Here is a 23,199-nt window from a genome sequence, read left to right on the forward strand (position 1 = left end):
GTTTAAAATTCATCATTTTCATTTGGCTTCTTTATTTGTTATGGGGATTTGCTGAACGGGGAAAATAACGTGGACAAATTTTTTTCATCCATTTAATCTAAATTTTGCATTTAAAAACACTCATTTACCGGTAGAGAATCTAATATGAGTGATCTGGTCAGTGAAACCAAACAAACACTGACCGAGAAAAAACACGTGGTAAGAAGCAGAAGATTTATGCGTCTTTTCTAATTTCGATAAGAAACACTTCATGCGCTAGATCCTCAGATGTTTCCCAGTTTCAGAGAGGACTCTGGCTTTATGCACAGGAGCACAGGCTGTTTAAAAACAGGACAGGAGCAGAAGGGGGCTCTAAGAGTCATACTGATTATTAATAAATTAAAGTTACACTGCCATCTAGTGGTTAAATATGAACAACTCACCTGACCACTCATTTCACTGCTCCGACCTTTCTCCTTTTAATCAGCCTACTGTATTCCAGACATTTAATGGAAGATTATCAGCTATTTGTGAGCATGGCAGTGAAAACACAGCTTGATAGCCCATAAAGATACAGCGAACACTTGCCACTGCACTGATAGCACAATCAATAGACAGAGACATATTATCATAAATATTGGCTCTTTTCATAATTGCAATTTTACGCACATTCTCTACCATATCCTCAGTGCTTTTACCAAGCTATCTGTCAGACTTGTCGTAGGTAAAGTGTTTATTGGCGCAGGTTATTGACCCGGGTGTAAAACTCAACACAGAACAGGGTCGCGGTGGGATACGCACACCGTGCAGGTTGGATGGCAGCTAAAGGCTGCGGGGCTTTTGGAGGGATAATCCCGGTTTTGCCACCCAGATTCCGCTCTACACCAGAAGCCACCTGGCCTCCCGAATAGCGGTTACGTTTTTCTGCTACGCTCTACGCCGCAAACCGGACAGTGAGCGCGGAACGGGGTCGAGCCGTCGGTGGTTCTCCACCTTCCCCAGCAGTGAGGAGCAGCGAGGTGCCCCGCCCCTCCGTGCGCCGCACAAGCAAGGCAGGCAGCACACGCACCGCACCGAGCGAGCGAGCGAGCGAGCGAACGAGCCCAGCCGTCGGTAACGGAGAAGATGGCAGAGCGGCAACAACAGAAACACGAAGGCAGGGTAAAGATCGGCCATTACATCCTCGGCGACACGCTCGGAGTGGGGACATTCGGGAAAGTGAAGAGTTAAGTCATGTTTTTTGTGTCATGCCGGGCTTAATGCGTACGTTTGTGGGTTTCAGTTGGAGCAATATGAAGTAGTCGCCATGCCCCCCCCCCCCCCCGCCTCCCCTCCCCCGTAAACGGACAGTGCTGAACTTGCCGGCGGGTCCGTGAGCAGTTTGCGTAGCTACATGTTCTAACGGCAGCAACGGGAAGGATTTAAAGCGTAAACGCGTTCTGGGAATCCGGCCTCCTGAAAGTCAAATTCTTTCTCCGAAGCCCGTATCTGTAGCTGCTGGTATCAGCTATGGCAGGTGTAACCACCTGGAGGACAAAAAAAAAAAAGGTCGAAGGAGACGCAGCCATACCCAACGTTATTATCATATAACGGTGTAACGTTCAGGGTTTGGGTTGTGCTCGGTTTCTTCGCCCCGTCTCACGGTAAAGGACATGTGCGAAGCTTTATAGCCTGAGCGAAACCCTCCATGTGAGCTTAGAATGTTGTCAACTGACAAAATGTTCACAGACGGTGCAGCTGGTCGGATATTTCATCCCGTTGCTAACCAGGGTTAGCTTGCTAAGTTCGGGAAAAGCCATAGCACAGGATATCATTTGAGTTTTCTTGGCTGGTTTTCGGCCACTCCGCATGACCTTGTGAGGTTTAACTCCTCGCTCGACCCCACCTGTTTGTTGTGTGCGCAGGTTGAGGGATGCGGGCATGTGTGCGCAGGTTGGGCTTTTGTCTCAACACCGAACTCAATGCAAAATTTGCCAGTGGAAGTAGTTGCTTGTCCCCGATGGGAATTTATAGGTGGGTAAGTAGGGTTTGATAGCTTCAGTCAGAACGTGGCCACAGAGCGCACAGGCGCACAGGTAGAGCTACAAACACCCTGAGCAAAGATATGGCCAGGAAAGTCTACAGCAGAGCCAGCAAATCATTCACTGGTATGTTTGAGCCTGCAGTGCAACAGGTCTCAAGATCAAACCTTAACCCTTTAGTGCTTCTTTCTGCCTCTGCTGTATTTCATGTGTGTAAGTTTTTTATTTTTTTTTTAAATCATCTGTGTCCTATAGCTGCTTCATATCTGTGTTCTGTTGTTTTCAGTCGGAGAGCATCAGTTGACGGGCCATAAAGTGGCTGTGAAGATCCTGAACAGACAGAAGATCCGTAGCCTCGATGTCGTCGGGAAGATCAAACGAGAGATCCAGAATCTCAAACTGTTCAGACACCCACACATCATCAAGCTGTAAGTGGAGAAACACGACGCCTGCTTCTGTCAGATTTGGGATCCTCGGCGCTGACAGACAGACAGACCTCAGACTGTTGGACAGACAGACCTCAGACTGTCGGACAGACTGAAGAGATAGCTGAGACCTGTGAAATCAGTGGCTGTTGTAATGTGGGCCTTTTGCTGTGCTGTGCTGTGTTCCCTCTGTATTGTGGCATGCTTTGCTTGTTCCTGTTTGTTTACTACAGCTGCACTGTACTGAGCATGCCCATTAGGTTCCCAGGAGGTAGAACACACAGACGTACCAACACACACACACACACATACAGGCTTGGAACTAGATAAAGAAATCTGTTCTGGTCTGTACAAATCTCCAGTTAAGATGATAGGAGTTGCTGTAATTCCTGCATGGTCAAATCCTTTTTCTTGGCTTCTCTTCTGCTTTTTCTTTGACCTTGTCTTCCTTCTTTCTCTTTCCTCCTATCTCCCTGGCCTCTTTTCTCCTTGTCAGTCCATGTCTCTCTGTCTCTCTCAACAATCTCTGTGTTATTTTTAGGCCAGGGTTAGGGTTAGTCCACCGTCACACTGTAAGCTATGGCAGATATGTGAGCTCTCAGGTCATGAGCTGGAGTGCTGTGGCACTCTCTGCCACAGACGTATACATTCATAAACTCAGGCACAAACACATATATTTTAGGCACACACACACACACACACACACACTTCAGGCATGGGCGCAGAACTGAGAAAAGCAGACTCTGTGTGATGTATTGGCTCTGTTTGTAAAACCAGCATGAAATGAATTAGACCAAATGTCGTAAATTTGTTCCCTCAAGTGTTCTCAGAATGTAAGACGGAAAGACAAAGAAATTGCGATTTGGTTTGTGCTTATTTCTCCCCCCGGTGCTGCACCCAGCTTGGCAGGAGTGAATTAAATTGTGAAGTAGTGCAGAATCTCCCACGAGCGACCATTCATGAGACCGCGCCTGCATTTTAATGTACCTGACCTTTATGAAAATAATGCCTACACTCAGCAGCCATACATCACAGCTTAGCCTTACCTCTCTGTGTATTTATGCTTTGCATGTTTTGAAGTAAATAAAATGGGTTTAGAGATTTAGAAGAGGAATAAAGGCCTATTATTTATATTAATATTTGTATAGTTACAGTTAAATATCAGGACAGAATGTGAAAGAGGCTTAAATGTTAATTAATGTACAGTAAGTCGTCGTCAGCACAAATTTATGTTTGTGTTTCAGGTACCAGGTGATAAGTACACCCACAGATTTCTTCATGGTTATGGAGTATGTGTCTGGAGGCGAGCTGTTTGACTACATCTGCAAACATGGACGGGTAAGACATTTCACTATCAAGGGATTAATTAGAGTCCCCGTCTCCTGCATGCACTGGTCAGTGAATCATCAGAAATGATTTGCTCTCTACATAACCACAGCTCAGATTGGCTGAACAGTAATAGAGCTGTGAAGCAGTGTGTACTACTGCCTTTTGTCGAACATCAATTAAGGGATTCTTTTTTTTATTCGAATTCATGGTAGTTGTGTTGAGAAACAAGTAAGACTCTATTGTGGGTGTTACCTTGACTTTAGCCGTCATATACATACTGTTAAGTGCTAATATTTACATTTTTTTATGTTACTTAGTAAATAGTTTTATTTAGGGAAAGTTGTACTGTCTTTAAACTGCAGCTGTCTCCATCAGTACGCATGTTTTGGATCAAAATACTGTTTTCTTCACTATTACCTTTTCCTTATTAATCAACTGTTGTAAAGTCTGAAGTAATACGATTTATATTTAATGAGTCTCAAAAATGCGTTTGACCCCGGTGTCACAGCTCCACCGTTCTCAGAGCTGTAAATGATTATTTTTAAATGTTCAGCTCCAGTTTTCGAGTGAAACATGGTCTCCGACACAAACTCTCTCTTTCTCACACACACATTCAAGGCAGATACTGAGAGCTATGTGGAGATGATCTCCTCTGGGGCCTCTCCTTATTATTATTATTATTATTACTATGAGAATAATCCTACTTGAACTTTACCTGGGCCCTGAGCCATGGAAATCTCATGACCAACACTGAACAGGATAAATTTGTTCTAAACAGGAAAGCACCTAACTTCATTGTCCACTGCTGTTTCCACACGCCATAGGCTTGGTTCAGCATTTTTTCTGTAATAATCTGTGTCACATATAGTTACACACTTTTATATCCAACAGATACAACAGATATCCGTTTGATATCAACAGTGCAGTCATATACTGTTCATATTGCATCTTTCAGGTGGAGGACACAGAAGCTCGCCGTCTTTTCCAGCAGATTATCTCAGCTGTAGACTACTGCCACAGGCACATGGTGGTCCACAGAGACCTCAAACCTGAGAATGTCCTGCTGGACGCCAACAAGAACGCCAAGATTGCCGACTTTGGTAGGATTCCCAATGAACACAGTTATAGCTGGAGGGAGGGAGAGAAGGATTGGCTTGACTGAAGCTGAGGACTGTTAGGGAATTTAAGAAGAGAGACAGCATAACAGGACATAACTGAATATGTTCAAGGGGGAATAAGAAACAGCAAGAGGCAGAGTTTGTGGCAGAGCTGATCAGAAACAGCCCAATTATACACTAATTTACAGTTGTAGAAAAGTGTGAAATCACCTTCATGCACCTGCTAACCTCATTATAAGGTGAGAATTCATTCTTTCTTTCTTACTGGTTGTGGCATAATTGTTCTAACCGACTGGTTAAGAGACTCTGCCTGTTGCAATGATGAAAGAGAGAAATATTTTCAAAAACATGTGAAGGTCCTTGTGCCCAGCGGGGTGCGTGGGGTAGGGAGAGACCCCCCCCCCCCCCCCCCCCCCCAGCAACGGCCAGGTCCCATATCAAGTCTGGCAGGAAGCACTGAGGCCTAGTGTTATCTGATAGTGAAGGAATCGTTGGGGTGCGGCAGGAGTGTACAGCAGGAGAAGTGTTTTGGCTGAGAGCAACAGACACGGGTGAGCTGAGAGAGAGAGAGAGTGCTACGGGAACAGTGACAAAAGATAAAGAGAAGGTCAGCACATCACAGGACGTCTGGTGTTTACCGTTCAGCTGAGGCCCTGTCAGGCAGAGAGAAGCTCATCCAATTAGATGAGCTTCGTGTACAGAGCTTAGAGTCTTGGCGGGTAAAGGAGGATAAAGGTATCAGCGGTGTCCAGAGTGTAACTATTACCCTCGCTGTCTGTGTGGCGGGATGTGCTCAGTTTAACCTATGGATCAGTAGCAATAATATGATAATAGAGGATTATTTCTGTAGCGTGTGTTACTGTCAGAGTAAAGACAGAAAGGTGTTAATGTGTGCCTGTCTTGTGATTGGCCGACAGGTCTGTCAAACATGATGTCAGATGGGGAGTTTCTGCGGACAAGCTGTGGCTCACCCAACTATGCAGCTCCTGAGGTCATCTCAGGAAGGTGTGTGTGTCTACGACGAATCGACTGATTGTCAGCACTAATCACAGTTATTTATATGTAGAGGAGAGTTATTTCATGGTTTTGAACAATGGGTGAAACCCAGCCTGACAGAAAACAACCTTTAAAGGTACCCTGTGGAGTTTTTACTTAAATTCAGGCTCAATTAATTTGATTCATTGCGCATTTGTGTAATTGTGAGCATGCACAATACAAGCAAAACTGAGATCCACGTGAAAAAAAAAAAAAAAAATGCTCCTCCGTGCTACTAGAGGTCAAAAACTCCACAGGTTACCAAACCCATAAATAAAACGTTTCTCAAATGTAAACATGTAAATATCAAATATCAGTTTTTTAAAATGAGTATGTACACAGGCTGAATAAACAAGGTTAAAAGAAAATGTTGTGCACCTGTAACACGCACTGTGATTGGGTCATTTTGTTTGTTACCTGTCACATCCGCTCATCTCTCTGTCAGGCTCTATGCAGGCCCAGAGGTGGACATCTGGAGCTGTGGAGTGATCCTGTACGCCCTGCTGTGCGGCACTCTGCCCTTCGACGATGAGCACGTCCCCACGCTCTTTAAGAAGATCAGAGGAGGCGTCTTCTACATCCCAGAGTACCTGACCCGGTCTGTGGCCTCGCTTCTGATGCTCATGCTGCAGGTTGACCCTCTGAAGAGAGCCACCATCAAAGACATCAGGTAGTCACCACACTCTGTCGAGTGGCCAGACAGAGTTTAGTTTTTCACAGGTTCATTGTATTTTCATTACATCACATTAATCTTTTGTAAATGAAATGTTCCTGCTTCTGGAGTGTCGGTACACAAACAGACCTCTGTGTTCGACAACAATCTGTGACATTTTGAAATGAATAGTGATCCTGTCCTCTTTCAGGGAACACGAGTGGTTTAAGCAGGACCTGCCAGGCTACCTGTTCCCTGAAGACCCTTCATATGATGCCACAGTCCTGGACGAGGAGGCCGTCAGGGAAGTGTGTGAGAAGTTTGAATGCACCGAGTCTGAGGTTGTGTCCAGCCTTTACAGTGGAGATCCACAGGTACACTCATGAAGACGCATTCATAATCTGAAGGAACAGAAGGTTTTCAGTCACAGTCAAACGGTGTTAAAGGACTCCCATGTCTGAACTATGCTTTCCAACCTCCTCCTGTCCATCCAGGATCAGCTAGCAGTGGCCTATCACCTTATCATAGACAACCGGCGCATCATGACCCAGGCCAGTGAGTTCTACTTGGCCTCCAGTCCTCCCCAGGGCTCCTTCATAGAAGAGGGCATGCCACTACCCCCTGGAATCAAACCCCACCCAGAGAGGATGCCTCCACTCCTGGCCGACAGCCCCAAGTCTCGTTGTCCCCTGGATGCTCTCAACACCACCCGGCCCAAACCTCTGGCAGTGAAGAAAGCCAAGTGGCACCTCGGTATCAGGAGTCAGAGCAGACCCTACGATATCATGGCTGAAGTGTACAGGGCTATGAAACAACTCAACTTTGACTGGAAGGTAAGAGGATATGTCTTATACATGCACATTTACGTACAGCACACACATACATCTCTATACAACCTAGATCCTCTGTTATTTTGTGTCGTAGGTTGTGAACCCATACCATCTGCGAGTGCGGAGGAAGAATCCAGTGACGGGCAACCTGGTGAAAATGAGCCTGCAGCTCTACCAGGTGGACAACAGATCCTACCTCCTCGACTTCAAGAGCATTGATGGTTAGTGACAGACAAAACTATCAGGATAAACAATATCATCAGGGTTTCATTAGCCCGAGCACTTGGCCTGAGTGGGGCAGCAAAGACTGTCAGTCTTCACCAGCAGAAGGGTTCCTGCTGTGCTGCTCTTTGTAAGCCATAGCCATCTTGAGCATGCCATGGTGACGGTGCCAGTCTCCATGGAAGCTTTCTTCACGTTTGGGTGAGAGGCTTAGCTTCTGGAGAAAACAGCACATTGATGCAGAAGGAAATCCTCTGCATCAAACAACTGGGAAAAGCATTGTTTGCCAGCCTTTGGTACGGGCTTCGTCCATCAGGTCCTGGCACTTGGCTTCCTTGAGCTGGTGGGAAATGTCAAGAGGCTATCATTTAGCTCAAAACACAGCTGTGTCCGTACAGTGCAGTCTCACAGAGCCACCAGCATGGCTATGGGCTCTAAATGTTGTATTAAAATGAAATTTAAAATGCCTCTGTTGAATGCTGATGATATTTTCCTCCTCCAGATGACATCATTGAGGCTGTGGGCTTTAAATCGGGTTCGTCCACTCCTCAGAGGTCGGGCTCCACGGCCGGTCTCCACAGACCCAGGCTGAGCATCGACTCGGCGAGCCCTGCCATTGATCTGCCTCAGCTCAGCTCCTCTCTCCCTGGATCCCTGTCCGGTAGCTCGCCTTTGCTCACCCCACGTCAGGGATCGCACACCATGGACTTCTTTGAGATGTGTGCCAGTCTGATCACCACACTTGCACGCTGAGGCCTGAGGACTCCTAACCTCGCTGTAACCTGGATGTCAGTGGGGTTTTTAAGCCATTTGCAGATCTGGGATGTAAGGAGTGGAGGTGTTTTGCTTGACTTCCTCTTTCTGTCTCCTCTCCATCTCTGTTCCAGTCGTATTGGACTGGAAGGGTGAAGAGCAGAGCCTGTGCAGTGTACCCTCAGATGAAGGAGAGAGAGAAAGAGGGAGGCCTTTGGTCAGAAAAGCAGATTAATCGCTTTGTTTCTTGTTTTGCCACAGTCCTTGGGGTCAGAGTCTTGGTGTTTAAACATTGGGCCGCAGCTGATCCTGGGACTGGAAACTGTGAGCAAGTGGAGGCCGGCGGAGGTCACAGTTCACACCCATGTCGGAGTCTGCAAAGGTCAAGTTCACTGTCGCTCATCCCTCTGATACCTTCAATCTATTACCAACTGCTGAAACGTCGTCACCCACCATAACTCTGAATGGCGGGACATCCTGCTGAGTTTGCCGCAGACACTGATTGGAGGTCAGTTTTGCGTCTTGTTTAATGGTTTCATTAGGGCACTGGTTGTTAAATTTGACATTAAATCTGTGTGTGTGGGAACGTTACCACCACGGTTTTATTTCAGGTTTTATATTAAATGGTCTGTAAAGAAACGGTTTTTGTTATTCATGTATATTATATTTATATTTCAATCATATTACGTAGCTGAAAAGGTTGACAAAAAATACCAAATATTAGACTTTATACAGCGAAAAGAAGATTATTATTATTATTTAGATATCAGATCCATATTTATTTTTTAGAAATTGTTTTTTTAGGCACTGTAGTTACATTATTATCCTGATTTTGAGTAGTTTGTAGACGATTAATGAACCAAGAGAGACAGAAGGATAGTAGAACGACAATGCTCTACATGGTACTGACTGCGTGTTGCATTTGATGTTGAAGACAGACTCACACCATCTCACCTGGGTTTTCACAATTATTATTATATGATTATTACTATGTAGTTCAAAGATAAGTGTCACTGATTATTTTTTCCCACATAACCATCATATTACACATTCAGTAACTGTCACAGATATGCAAAGACTCCTTTTCCTACTTGAGTTGAGTCCTTAACAAATGACAAGTTGAGCCACTGTTAAAATGCTGCTCATCCTTGCACGTACAGAATGTATTAATTAAAAAACGGAATCAGGCCTGTGGCATCAGGAGGACAGACATGGCAGTCCATCACATATGCAGCAAGCTGAACTCAGACAGAAGCCATGTGCTGTTTGTAATGGAGACGGCGACCATTTCAAGGCCTCAGTTAATACATAATTTTCCTTAATCTCTCTTCTTTAAGCCTTGAGCCTTTGAAATGTATTATGAAATATATTATACTGCATTTAAATTAAAAAGCATAAAGAAAAATATTTATTTTTAATTGATAAATTACTTCATTAATCAGTTTTCAAATTGTCTCAGCAGTAATAAACAAATTGAGACTAGTTAACTAGTTCTGTGTTCCAGTAACGAGGTGATGATGATGATGATGATAGAGCAGGTGGAAAAGATGAAGATGACAAATCCACGTGAGATGGTGTGGGTCTGTGCGGGACAGTATAAACCACAGAAACCTTTCTCCAGTTGCCTTAAAGAATGCAACACAGTAATTCTGTGTGTATGTACCTGTATAAGGAGAGTGTGCGTGCTTGAGCCAGTGTGTGTAACGGAGGTCAGAAGTTTTCGTACTGACTTAACGCTGCGGTGGTTTGTGAGATCAGCAGAGTCGATAGAAAAGAGCGAGAACAAAGAGACGAGAATCAAAACGTAATGCTTTGGTGTATTGTAGCTGCTTTCTGTGTGTGCGTGTGTGTGTGCGTGTGTTTGTGTGTGTGTGTATCTTCTGTTTAGCTGTTGTTGTCCGTTCAGTCTGCACTTTAAAACTCGTTTGCGGAGGCCAGCAGTTTGCAGATTATTATTATTATTGCATCACACAACTTTGTGTGGATGCACAAACTTTACTGTACCTGTTGTTGTTGTTTGTGGTTCTACATATAGATGAATGCCATGTTGTTTATTACTTCTATAAATGTTTTGCATTGTCCTGTCAGTCATACCATAGCGGTCTTGTGCGTTGGTGTTGTCACTGGATATTTTTTCCACACTCTTTTCCGACTGAATGTAAAGTGAAAGCTGGTGCTGCTCAAACAAATCCTCCTCTGTCTTTCTCTCCGGGCATGTTCCCTTGGTTGGTGGTGTTTTGATGGAGCGCACTGGACTGTTGCCTTTCTACTGTTCTCAGTCTGACACAGAGGGTGAGCTGATTGACTGGTGTCTATGAACAAACTATGAAACTACACTTAATAAGTACAGTAAATAAGACATTAGGAAATAAATAATAATATGAATAATTACAGTATTGTGTATAAATGAAGCAGTACATTTTGAAATAATTTAATAACCTCAGCTCACTATTATGAAATTGAATTTATCATTATTTTCACAGACTGGGGGGAGTGCGATTTGCTAAAGAACAAAGAATGAAATAAGAACAATGAAGTAACATTTCTAAATAATGGGTTGAGTTTTGATCATTAAATTATTTCACAGTTTATTGGTTCATGTAGATGTTTTTTCTGTGTTCGTTCATGATTATTTATTTCGTGTCTTATTTATTATTTAGTTTAGGCTAAGTTAAAATTAGCCACGCGACACTCTTGACGATGACTATTAAGCCAAAAACATATTGCTCACTCAGTATTTTGTTGGATGTGCAACGATAAGAAGTGAACAGAGGTTCTGGTATGTTACTCAGTACTGTTGCAAAAAAGTTTTTGATTTTTGCCTTATGAAAGCTTTGTGTAGGCTTTTGGTTGAAACGGTTAAAGCCACATTATTTGTTACTCTGCTGAAACCCTTTACTACACGTCTTCTGTCTTTGTGTCCTGTGTAGGGTCTATCCTGTCTGAGACGGCACATACACTGAGTTTACTTTGATGTAAGAGGGAGAGAAACTCTGCTCCCTGCTGCGAGATACATGCAACTGCACACACACACACACACACACACACCCCTCTGTAAACACTAATCCATGTTCTGTCACTTCTCTATATTACACTCTGTTGCTGTGTCTTAATAACATGTCCTCTCTATAGTGAGCTGCTTTGGTCACATCAGGATCACATCTGGCCCATTATGCATTCATTCCTGATACTGCTGCTCGTCACAACAATACGAAACACCGATCAATGAAGTGCACTATCCTAGAGGTCATGGGCCGGATTTAAAAACCCCTCTGATATAACCAGTATTTACTGTCAGATGTAGTACTGTACCATCACAACTGTATGCAACTACCAGTGGCACGTTAGTCATGTAAACTCTAATCTGTGTTTAGAGCCGGAAACACATGCCACAGGGCCTAATCAAGTACAGATTTTCCGTGTTGTACCAAAGTGAGTATTTTCCACAGCAGAAAGCTGTGATCTCTGTTTATCTGTGCTGGATTAGTGTAACCTTAAATACCCCAATGTATGTGTGTGTGTGTGTGTGAAATGTGTGCGTGGGTGCACACTGGTTATTGTGAAAGAATGTGTACAAGGGTGTGTTTCTGCACACGGGTGTGTGAATGTGACGGTGCGTTTCAACTGTCTCTCCCTGTCTCTCTGTCTGATTGGGGTTTGGATTTCTCTTGTTATGCACTGCATGATATTGCTGTTATGATTTGCACTTTAATGCGTATTTATTGAAAAACAATAAACAAACATATAAAAAGGAAAATGTTTCTGTCTTATCAGTTTGGAAGTTTTACACATTCTCACACACACACACACACACACACACACACACACCCGTCACAGAGGATTATAATGCACCCATAGATGTCAACAACAATATTCTTGCATGGTCACGGCCTCGGTTGATCATCACTGCTTTGCTTCCTTCTCTTTCTGTAATACTTATTATTCATTAGCTTGAGGGAAAGTCCCAGAAAAATAGGAGGCACTGCCAGACATAAGCTCCATAACACGTAAAGGACATAATGTCACAGATGATGTTTCCCTTTAGAAGCTGCAACTGTGACCAGTATATAGCAACTGGTACCAGCAGAGTTCGTTCGTTTTATATTTTAGATTATGCTCCATTATGTTGTTTATTTGTTTGCCATTAAAGATAACTATTATGTTAATCTCATATGTTACTTAGGTACTGCCATACTCCACAATAATGCGTTCACAAAATAATGAGAGGACATAAAATTACAAAGTAGAAAAAAACTTTGTTCAAGTACAAAAAAAAAAAAAGAAAGCACAATAATATCAACACTTAAAACTAAACATTGAAGGTGGTTTTAAAAGAGTTAATCAGAGTCCTGCAGCATGGAATTAATGAAAATAGGTCACATCACATAACTATCACTGACGACCAAACCTAAAAATCTGTTAAGTTTATTAGCTATGTAGCTATTTACTCCTTACCAACACTGCAAACTGGTAATATGTGTGTGTAGGACACTCATTTCATCCGACCCTTTACACTGCTCCGTGTGGCATTAGATAAATATTCAGACATTGATAACTTCCACTGGTTCTTGCGCTCCAACCCTCATCTGTGGATTGATATTTGATCCTCCAGATCAACCGCGTGGTGGAAGAAGGACTACTGATTACTAAACACATGGCTAAACAGGATAGGTAAACAAGTTCAACCTGTTTTTCACTGCAGGAGTCCTCTGTGTTCCCTAAAGATGGTGCATTGACAATAAACATACACTAATCTGAGAAAACAAAAATAAGAAAATTTGCCATTGACCCCCTCTTATTTCCACTACTTTAAATAGATCCGTCTTTGTGCTATTTGCACATGACATTTGCACAAGTGTGTAATTTTCCCCACAAGAGCCTCCGGGGTCACAGAACCACAGAAGACCTGTGTGTGTGTCTCCAACAGTTTCTCAGTCCTTCTCTGGGATCAGACGTCCACCTTGGTTCTTAGTTCACTCAGAGCCACCAGACAGACTGTCCCTCACAGGTCTCACACTGGGTGCCTCAAGAAACAGCACAGGAAGATTTCTGGTGGCTGAGAGATCACTTGTCGAAAAATCCTGTTCCTCTTGTAAATCATCACATTGATCCACAAACACGGTCATCAGCTTAATAAAGTCATAGTCCAGAGGATGAGGTTATTGTCACAGTATTAGGTGAGTGACACAGGTCACAGTGTGAAGAGCAACACCACAGACAAATCCTGATTCTTCTGCCTGACTGCTTTTTGTTGTAAAAAAAAAAAACCCCATAAACATTATGTCAACATGTGAACTGCACAGTGATGGACAGCGAGGAGTCCAGGTGATTCATCTTTACCTTGTTTTCCAATAATTACTGTGTGGTCAGGTCAGCGTACAGGTCAGGAGGAGGTAAGATGAGCATCTCAGGATGATTAAAATCCACTTCCTGTGTTGCATTCGCCTCAGGCCTATGGAAAACACATTTGAAAATAACACATCTTTTCCTCAACCACCTTCCATTGCTCTGCTTTACTTTCTTTTACCAACTTTACTTCCTGGTAGAAGGAGTGGTTTCCCCTCCATCTCTCCTTCTCTCAAACACAAAAAGAATAAGACACTCGATCTTTTCAGGCTCAGCAACCCATTCCAGGCAAAAAGGAAGGAAACTCGCCTGTCTACAGGTTGCACAACATGTTTGGCATTTTTCTTTGTTTGTGTCTGTGTGTTTTATAACTTTACTTACAGGTGAACTGCTTCTTCCTTCACGAGCACAGGACCTGAAATGGAACCAGAAAGTATCCTGGCATCAGACGGGTCATCATTTTTTCAGTGATTGAACTAATGGCTTTAAGAATTCACAGCAGATTTCATGTAGTGGAATAATCATCTTGCACATCATTATTCATACATAATTTATATCACAGAACACAGTTTTACATATCGAACATATATTGTGTATTTTGATACTTACTTGTCTCCACTTCACTGCTACTGAAACAGAAAGAAAAGCAAATTTTAAAACCACATTTGCATGTCTGTACATGTTTGTGTGTGACTATATTCGTGTGTGCGTGCGTGCGCTCATGCTGCCTACATGGAAGCTGGCTCCACAGGTTCAGGTGAATGGAAAAACGTCGCCAACTTCTGAAGTGCTTCATGTCTTGCTCTGATAAAAAGACACACACACATATATTGTACATCCACACTCTGACGCATGTGTGTGTGTGTGTGTTTGCATCTACAACTAAGTGTAAGAGAGAAACAGGTGAACTCACTGGATGTGGGAGCCGTCTGCGCTGATGTCACTGTGACTGTGCTGGTGGTTTATGCTAAGGTCTTTATTTCCTAAGAAAACAAATAAGGAAGACAGATTAATTTAATGGACTTTCTGAACACACACCCACAGCATTAATTAAGCCATACTCATACCAGGCTATTGTTGCTGAGGTCATCAACCCTTAGCTTGTCATTACACAATTAAGTTAACAGCTTCCTGTTTACACAAACAACCTGCTCATCCAAAGAGTCACATGGTCATGATTCAGTATTTGAAGTATGCAAATTGAGATAAGAGTTTAGTGAGTCTTTAAATGAAGTTTAGAATTGGAAAGTATCCTGATGTCAGTGGCTTTCAACACGGTACGATTACTGTGCCTTTTATCTATAATATCCCAGTAGATTTATGGACATTTATTTGTGATGGACTAGAATAAAATTCTCAGAATGTGTAAATCGCACTGGATCTAAAAATACGTATATCATTTCTGTGACATCTGACAGACTTGACTGAGCCATGACTCTGAGAAGGAGTGTGAGTTTTGGCACTAATTGTGGCTCTAAGGGTTTTAAAATACCTTCATAGCCTCCGTGAGCTGTGTGTCACAAACACTGATGCAGCTCCAACTGCTGACTGTGTTGGTAAGCTGGGCCAAATCAGCCAACTTCCAGTTCCTTTTACAATCCCAGCATGCACCTGTCCCTTTCACCTCACGCAGTATAATTTGCCTCGTTTGAGCTCAGTCGCACACTTCTGTGTCGATTTTAGAGAAAACAACTTGACGCGTGTGGACATTTTATTCTCTTGGTGCTTTGATCAGCAAAGCTTAACGACTAACAAGTGAAAAAAAATGAGACAGTCTGATCATCTTTCCTGTTTCGACCTACGGATGGCAAGGTACAAATTCGGTGCCACCAATAATATTCCTGATGGGGTGTTATTTACAGCATATCAAAAAAAACAAAAACTTTGCAAGAACTGCATGATATTATCATATCATACATAATGAAGGTTTTCCAACACTTCTGACGCTGGCAAACGGATGCTGTGGATCCTTGAATGAAACAACATGAACTTATCTGATGTAGAAAATCAAGATGTTTGTAGTATCTCTTGCTTATTGTAACCACAAACCCCCATCAAGATAACTAGTGGAAGAGATACGGGAACTTCCTGACAAATTAGGTGACAACAATCTGACAATAATGACAGACTTTCAGGTGATAAGCAGTAGCCATCATACTTTGTTGAGCATTCGCTTTTTACTACCGAACCTGACTATCAAAGAGCTATCAGTACAGCAGATGTCTTACCCATGTCTGGCATGGAGAGTGTCCTGGTGTGGCCCCTGCAGAGGAAACGACATTGACAAGGCATTGGTTTAAAAAATAAAAATCAAAGATCAGTGTAGAATCGTCTGTATTTGAAAAATAGTGGAAATCAAAACTGAAAAATTCACTTGGCTGGAGTCAGACTAGCACTGACTTACACTGGAGGCAGTGGATCTGCAGCTTCAGTCACAGGGGAGAGAGTTTCATCATCATCACCGGTCCACTCCTCGCTGTCATCTGTGACTGAACACATCAACACCAACATCAAACTGCTGCTGAATAAGTTAAATACACCCTGTAGGTATGAGTAAGAATACACAATACTTACAGCTTTCTGCTGATAGTGGATAGTGATTTGACGCCCTGAGGAAAAGAGAAAAACAGCCATGCATCATCCTTTTAGCTGAACAGTGTGATGAATACTGAGTGAGATGTTGCATGTTTTTTTTTTTTATTGTTGTGTCTTTACATGTGTCCCTCTGTGCACACACACACCTGCTCCCTGTACTGGTGACCTCTCCCTCGATAACATTGCTGCTGCTGCTCTTGCGGCTGATTGCAGTCTTCTTCCCCAGCTCCAACATCTCCTTGATGTCTAGCTCCACATGATCCACCGCAACATACCCATCTAGAAAACACACTCACAGAGTCACTGAAGGAATCCACAATCAAGGATCAAAGTACACAAGTGATGTGTCTCAACAAGTTTTCTGTGCCTTTGTTTTTCTGCCCCATGTGGCTCAGAATCTATACAGTCAGTTGTAAAAAGGAAGTGCAATAACATATATATAAGTGATAATATACTTGGGAGTGTGATTTCTGTTGTTTTCATCACGCTCCTGCTGCAATGCAGCGTTTTCCACCTTCCTGCTTCTTCATGCATCCCTTTACCCTTGAGGTGAACACACTGCTAATGACAACATAATGAGAACTCACAGTTGTTGCTGCTGTCCCTGGCCAGCCACTTCCCTTTGGGACAGTTGGTTGTGCGGATGATGCTGACGGTGTCACCGCTCTTGACGGGCAGATCGTTCTTCCGTCCTTTTGTTGTTACAGTCACCGTTGCCTGGTACATGGCATCTTCGTGTCCTGTGATCTAACAAAATGCAGTCACAGGTTAAAAACACACATTCACGTGGATAATGTATCATTTGCCTTCGTTAATGTAAATTAGAGGAGCGCGTTGTCAGCTCATTGAAAACTGTAAAGGTTGCCCCGCTCTTTCTGCTCAGCGTGAAGGTTTTTCTCCTTTATTAATGCCCTTTTATTGCAGTGTGGTAATATTATATTGCAGAAGAAAAGTTCATAGATCTCCTGTCAGAAATATCACCAACAATGAAAGAAATGTTTACACAGATTCCTTTTGAGCCTGCACACGTTGCTCCGCTCAGCTGGGAGGAATGAATCCAGACAGGTTTGTATGCCAACACACACACCCCACCCTCCCCTGCTGCTCGCTCACTTTCCATACCTCCCTTCTGTGTCAGAATAACATCACTCACTTTGAATTTCTTCTTCATCTCATTCTCCTTCTTTTCCCTCTCTTTCTGCTCTTTCTTCTCCCGTTCCTGTTTCTCCTTGAGCTCCTTCCTCTCCTTTTCCAGGCGCTGCTTCTCTTTCTTTTTCAGCTCTTTCTCATCCGGCCCCTCTGCAGCGGCTTTCTTGTCGCTCCTGCAGAAAACAGAATGAGGGATGTCTTCTGGTTTGAAAGAGACTCCTCACGCCAGGTTTAAATGGCAAAGGAGATTATGAGGAAAACAAAGGCAGACCAGACTCTGTCATCACTAACAGTGTCTGTCAGAACGGAGGAGAACTGGGTCAAAAAAATAAGGCCTTACTTGCCGAACCTGCCCGTCTTGCTCTTCTCTTCATTCTGTAGACACCACCAAAGAGATAAGGTTTGATTCCTGTTGCACTCAATCATTAGAATCTCAGACAGATAAGCAACATTTGTCATGAAGAAAAATAAGATTTTAATTCAAAACGGTGACAAAGCTACTTACGGTTTCCTGTGCTGCCTCAGCATATGGATCTGTGGTGAACACACATTTAGGTAAAAGAGTTTCAAAATTGTTTAAGCGAACTTAGAAGAGAAGAGAAGCTGATAGCATGAAGAGAAACAGCAGCGTTCAGCTTTGACACAATCACACAAGATAACAGTACTTCTGTCTGTGAGAGCCACTGATGGGATCTGTGAGTTATGTATACTTTTTCTTTATGTAATATCTATAGACAGTAAATCTACCTGAAACAGTGCTGGATAGTGAGATTTGATACACAGAGTAACACTGACCTTTATCATAATCTTAATAGAATCATGCTAAAATCATGATAGGAGTCTAAGACTTATTCAAATCTACTTTTGATTTGTGAGATATTCAAGGGAATCTGATTTTTAAAATGCAGGCACAATCAAGCATCAAAGACAATGAACATTAACATGATTATCTGGATCCGACTTCTTATCGATATATAAATGTTCTGATGTGATATGACTGATGTCACGTATTATCCAAAAATGTGTCCTCACTCTTTGGTGGTCCTTTGCGTTTCTTGCCACCGTCAGTCTTCCCTTTCTTTTTGGTGGCAGACGTGGTAATGTCCTCATAGACATTTTCTGTACTCTCATACAAACCGTTGCCAACTTCAGCTTCAGGCCTGGTTGGGACAGAGGAGTGAAAGTTCTCAGAGATGAACAAGTATTTCAAAGCAAAGACACTTGGGTTAAATTCAACCTACGGTCTTACCCTGTCATTGGTGGAGACTCTTGAGTGACAGGGAAAGAAGATTCTGGCAGTGGATTATCGTGGTATTCGTCTCCAAGTGCTGCTCCTGGCACAGTTATCTCGTTGTCGTAAAACTCTGAAAGGTTCTGTCCATCTGGAGTATCTGGGTACTCCCCATCCCCCCACTCTAACACAGGCAGCTCTGGAGAATGGGCGTTTGAAGCCACATCGTCAAACTCTGGGACATCTGCGATCTCCGTCTTTAAGAACTCGGGTGAAGCAGGGATCTCTGCAAATGACATATATGAAAAACAATATGAAACCTATATTAAGAGGGCTGTTAGAGGACAGGGTAAGTTTGGTTTGTAATGGTGACATGTAATAGTGCGATGTTCACACCGTTTTCTTCCACAGGGGGAGGATGGATGAATTCACTCATATTCACAGAGGACGGTCTGGCAGACTTCTCTGGGGACGGACCCAGAGAACGTGGGTCTGGGAGGATCTTCCTGGGAGGAGGAGGGGGCACCACCAACAGCTCTGGGACAACATCAGTCCCCTCCCCAGTGATGCCCTCCAACACTGGAGAGGCTTGTCCTGCACAGAATTACGTAACATTAGTCTTAATAAACAACTCTGTAAATACCTGTTTGTCAGATACTTTACAGATCACAGTGAAACTTTTTGAACAGAAAAACTTAGGTTTGAACACTAACAACAGTAAAACACTTAAGGTGGAGGAAACTGTCACACACAGAGAGGGAGAGAATGTGACAACAGGCAGAGTGGAGGAATCACTTTAGTGAGGAAACCAAACCAGTCCAACACAGTGAGACAGTTGAACTGTGCAGAGCAGAGATAATGCAATTATAAGAGAAAAATCGGGACAGCTTAAAGATGAAAAGTACAGACGTCCCACCTTAAAAAAACCTTAGTTTTCATGCCACTTCTTTTAATCTAAAATCCGTGTAAAGCTTTCTGTTTAAGAGAGGTGCAATATAATTACATTTTACTTTTCCTAATTACAATACTTGTTTACTGTACCTCTTCAAACTTCCTTTCAGATTGAACTGTCTTCTATAGGTGTTTAAAAACTAGAGGGAATTAAAGAATCTTTTTAAACTGTCAGTCTCGCGGTATCACAAAGTGCTTTAGTTAGTGTAGATGTGCAAGCAAATTACTGTGCCGTCATGTGTGACAACAGACATAATGAAATGGTAAATAACGTGAGGTTGTTTAAAATGGATACATGCCCAAACACCTGCATGCACAATTAATAAACCCTGTGTAAATCAAGTTGCTATCAACACAACAGCAGGCTCACTGTGCATCCTGTGCATGTTCAGTTCAGCACACATTAAAGTGTTTGTCACTGCAGTTCTCTGTCACAATGATGGACACGCTCCTGTCATTACTCCTCCTCTCTGTCATTGCTGACATACTTCTGCAGCTCGGCCCTGCCTGCTGCTCTGTTGTTTCTGGCACAAAAGAGGAATGTCAGGACTGTTCTCATTGTATATGTGTGTGTGTGTGTGCGTGTGTCTCTTTAAAGCTGCCTCTTCTAACCAACACCTGAGGCAACCCTGTGGCATAAACCATACTGTACATAGCAGATGTTCTGTATAGCAGAAACCCTACACTAACAAATGACGCTCTGCAGCTGTACGGCACATACCTGATGTCCTGATGCAGAGGTGTGTTCTTTTGTACTTCATGTTTTGGTGAAGTAAACAGTAAAAAGAAAATCCAAATATACTGAAAGTGACCTGGAAAGCAAAAAGCAGGGAGGAACAGAGAAGAGCTCTGCTGTGATGAGTCCGCACTTACGGTGGTCAATGCCGTTAACTTGCTCTGGTTTCGGTGAGAGGGCGTTCCCTGCGCGATCCTCATAATCAATGGGTGGGAGCACTGGGAAAGAGCGGGTGGAGCTCTGAGGAGGGGGAAGTTCCTCAGGTGGAGGGGTGATCGAGTAGGCTGCGGTGGGGTTTGTCGGTGGGCTGAGAACAGATGAGACAGTGTAAGATATTAGCGGTCAACATCACGCTTTAATTGACTAAACTGTATAAATACTTGTAGCTTCTTCTCAGCTCCTGGAATAGCACTAAGTGTGCTCCTGAAGTGTGTGTTGTATACCTGGCAGTCTTCCTGCGTGCCTTCTCCAGAGCATTGAAAATTCTCTGGTCAGCCGTGACAGTCCGTTTCCCTAGGTTCATGTCCTCCGCCCTCTCCAGGGCTGAGAGCGCTGAGATCGGACGTTCAGCTTTGGGTGAAGGCGGGATGGATGGAGAGTCTGTGACCGGAGGAGAAGGATTCTCCACTGCAGCTACATTTACAGCCTCTGTACCAGCCTCAGCTGCTATCTCAGGCTCAGGAGGTGATGGAGATGGAGTGGAGGCCACTGGAGGAGGGCCAGAGATAGCACGGGTGGGTGGCGGGGTTGAGACAGTGCTGGGTGGACTGGGTATGATTTCATTTTGGCTGGCAGGTCTGGGAATGGACAGGGCAGGAGTTTCTATATCAAGTGGGGTTTCACTCTCTAGGGTTGGGACCTTAGGAGCTGGGAAATCAGGAATAAAGGCAGGAGGTGGCATGAAATCGGGAGAAGCAGGGATAATGGAGGGTGGGGTGGTTTCTGTTGTAGTACTGGAGTCAGGCAAGGCGGGGATGTTTGGCAGTAGGGCCTTTGGTGCAGAGATTTCAGGCTCTAGTGGTTTGTCACCAAAGTCAGAAGGTACTGGGATCAGCGGAACTGATCCAGGAACGTCCGAACTGGGGGTGTCTAAGATGGGGTCAGCTGGGACCTCCATTGAATCTCTTTTTACTGACTTCTTGAAACCAAGGAAACCCTTCTTCTTTGGTGTTGTGGCTTTAGGTGGAGGCGTGGCGGGCACCAGCTCTGCTGTGAGCTTCTTGTCTTTACCGTTCTCCTTCTTCTGCTTCTGATCTGATGAATCATTGTCATCAGGCTTCTCTTTGTTTCCTTTTGTCTTGTCTTTTCCCACTTTCAGCTTCCCTTCACTCTTGTCCTTTCCCTTTGAGTTATTCTGGATCAGAGGCTTTTTGCTCTCCTTCTTCTCATCCTTGAAGACCACTCTGGGGGCGATCTGTGATTTTCCTTCCAAACTCTGGTTGATGGAGGTGAGCAGGGAGGGGCGCGCTCCTGCAGGCAGGTAATGAGGGGGGCTCTGAGGCGGGGGGACGACCTTTGGTTTCTCTGGGAGAGCAGGTTTGATCTTTGGTTGCTTCAGGAGGAGTTCTTCATCCTGGAACTTGGCCCTCAGAGCCTTAAAGTCCAAAGTGTCCTCCTAGTGAGAGGATCACACAATGTAATACTGGATACCATCATATTATTAAGCAAAAACACTATCACCTGATGTGGTTGGGATCACAAAAACTATGTCACTTATCACTAAAGAGGGTGTCAGTCTTATCACTGAAGAAGAATCATCAACATTAAATTTACAACCTTCAAGGCCACAACCAGGTGATGTTTTTTATTCCATTTGCATGTCTATTAGCTTTTCTTTCAGAAAGTAGACAAACCTGATTAGTAGTGATCAGCCTGAAACAAAAAGGGTTTCAACACACACGATACTGTGGGCTTACATTCGTATGGTACGTTCACAGACGTCAACTCATCTCTCTTCACATGACTGACATGAAGGGACATTTGAAAATTCGTCATGACATAAAGCAGACTCATAACTGTAAATACAACATCAATTATAATAACAATTGCAGTTATTACTGTTGTAATTTCAGCTTTTATCATACAGTTTGCGGAAGGATTTAAAGATATTACAGTACGACATACCTGGTCCATTGTGCGCTTATTTATCCACCGACAACTACAAAAGCCTGTTTAGTCAAGTAAATTAAGTCCAGTGGGTTTTTCCCTTCAGCCTCTCATTCTGTGGCCTATGTGATGAAAATACACCATCAACAAAAACTTATATCATCACTTTATCGGCCTGGTCTCAAGTCGTTCCGCGTTTCTTCGCCTGTCTGATCGAAAGAAGTGCGCGTCCCATGCGCGCAGGGGACGGTTTCAGTGGAGGAATGAGGCTGAATACTAACACTCATCTTTAAAAACAGTCCGTCTCGTCAAACGGGTCTCGCTCCTGTTGAGCATTTAGCGCAACACAGCGACTCTCAACAGCTCTTGGATTTTTTTTTTTTTTTTTTTTTTATTCTTCAGGAATGTCGCTCGGCTGGCACCGTGTGTGCGCGCAGAAGTGAGTCACTGTCATGAAACACAGAGCTGGAGCTTGGTTTTCTTTAAAAGTGTCAAGTGTCCATTGTGATTTTTTTTTTTTTTTAAACGGCAACTCTTGAATCTTTGTAAAGCAGCCTGTACGTCTTTTGGTCTCAGAGTGATGTTAAATGTTTGGTTCCTTCTCTGTGGCTAAAATTGAAAATTCAAAGCAAACATAGAGGAAAAGGAAACAAAAGAGGTCGGTCAACATTCCAGCTTTGCTACTCAGAATACAAAAGTATTTAAGCAGGCATTTATAATA

General features: G+C 43.4%; 2 protein-coding genes across 6 annotated transcripts; one reads left to right on the top strand and one right to left on the bottom strand.

Annotated features, from left to right (window-relative positions):
* The first annotated feature begins 1,004 nt into the window (after positions 1-1,004).
* Positions 1,005-8,817, top strand: prkaa2 (protein kinase, AMP-activated, alpha 2 catalytic subunit). 2 transcript variants are annotated; one of them, XM_041039663.1, is made up of 11 exons: positions 1,006-1,204; positions 2,287-2,428; positions 3,670-3,763; positions 4,710-4,854; positions 5,790-5,877; positions 6,353-6,577; positions 6,771-6,933; positions 7,054-7,392; positions 7,484-7,610; positions 8,114-8,399; positions 8,626-8,817. In XM_041039663.1, the coding sequence occupies exons 1-10, from the start codon at positions 1,105-1,107 to the stop codon at positions 8,362-8,364; spliced, it is 1,674 nt and encodes a 557-aa protein (XP_040895597.1). In that variant the 5' UTR covers positions 1,006-1,104; the 3' UTR covers positions 8,365-8,399; positions 8,626-8,817. The 2 variants fall into 2 exon arrangements, with proteins under 2 accessions (XP_040895596.1, XP_040895597.1); XM_041039662.1 differs by having other exon boundaries at positions 1,005-1,204; positions 8,114-8,817.
* Positions 8,818-12,096: 3,279 nt separating this feature from the next.
* LOC121182959 (arginine-glutamic acid dipeptide repeats protein) lies at positions 12,097-22,838 on the bottom strand. Of its 4 annotated transcripts, none has more exons than XM_041039660.1 (20): positions 22,497-22,837; positions 20,816-21,987; positions 20,510-20,679; positions 19,082-19,279; positions 18,704-18,971; positions 18,487-18,614; positions 17,960-17,988; positions 17,795-17,829; positions 17,459-17,627; positions 16,893-17,052; positions 16,452-16,584; positions 16,285-16,319; positions 16,115-16,199; positions 15,939-15,973; positions 14,624-14,693; positions 14,443-14,514; positions 14,320-14,339; positions 14,092-14,125; positions 13,705-13,816; positions 12,097-13,605 (listed from the first exon to the last, which is right to left on the bottom strand). In XM_041039660.1, the coding sequence occupies exons 1-19, from the start codon at positions 22,503-22,505 to the stop codon at positions 13,720-13,722; spliced, it is 2,919 nt and encodes a 972-aa protein (XP_040895594.1). In that variant the 5' UTR covers positions 22,506-22,837; the 3' UTR covers positions 12,097-13,605; positions 13,705-13,719. The 4 variants fall into 4 exon arrangements, with proteins under 4 accessions (XP_040895594.1, XP_040895593.1, XP_040895595.1 ...); XM_041039659.1 differs by having other exon boundaries at positions 12,097-13,608; XM_041039661.1 differs by lacking the exon at positions 12,097-13,605 and having other exon boundaries at positions 13,617-13,816; positions 14,320-14,336; positions 22,497-22,838.
* Between the last annotated feature and the right edge of the window lie 361 nt (positions 22,839-23,199).

The sequence above is a fragment of the Toxotes jaculatrix genome, chromosome 6, assembly GCF_017976425.1.
Source record: "Toxotes jaculatrix isolate fToxJac2 chromosome 6, fToxJac2.pri, whole genome shotgun sequence".
Lineage (NCBI taxonomy): Eukaryota > Metazoa > Chordata > Actinopteri > Toxotidae > Toxotes > Toxotes jaculatrix.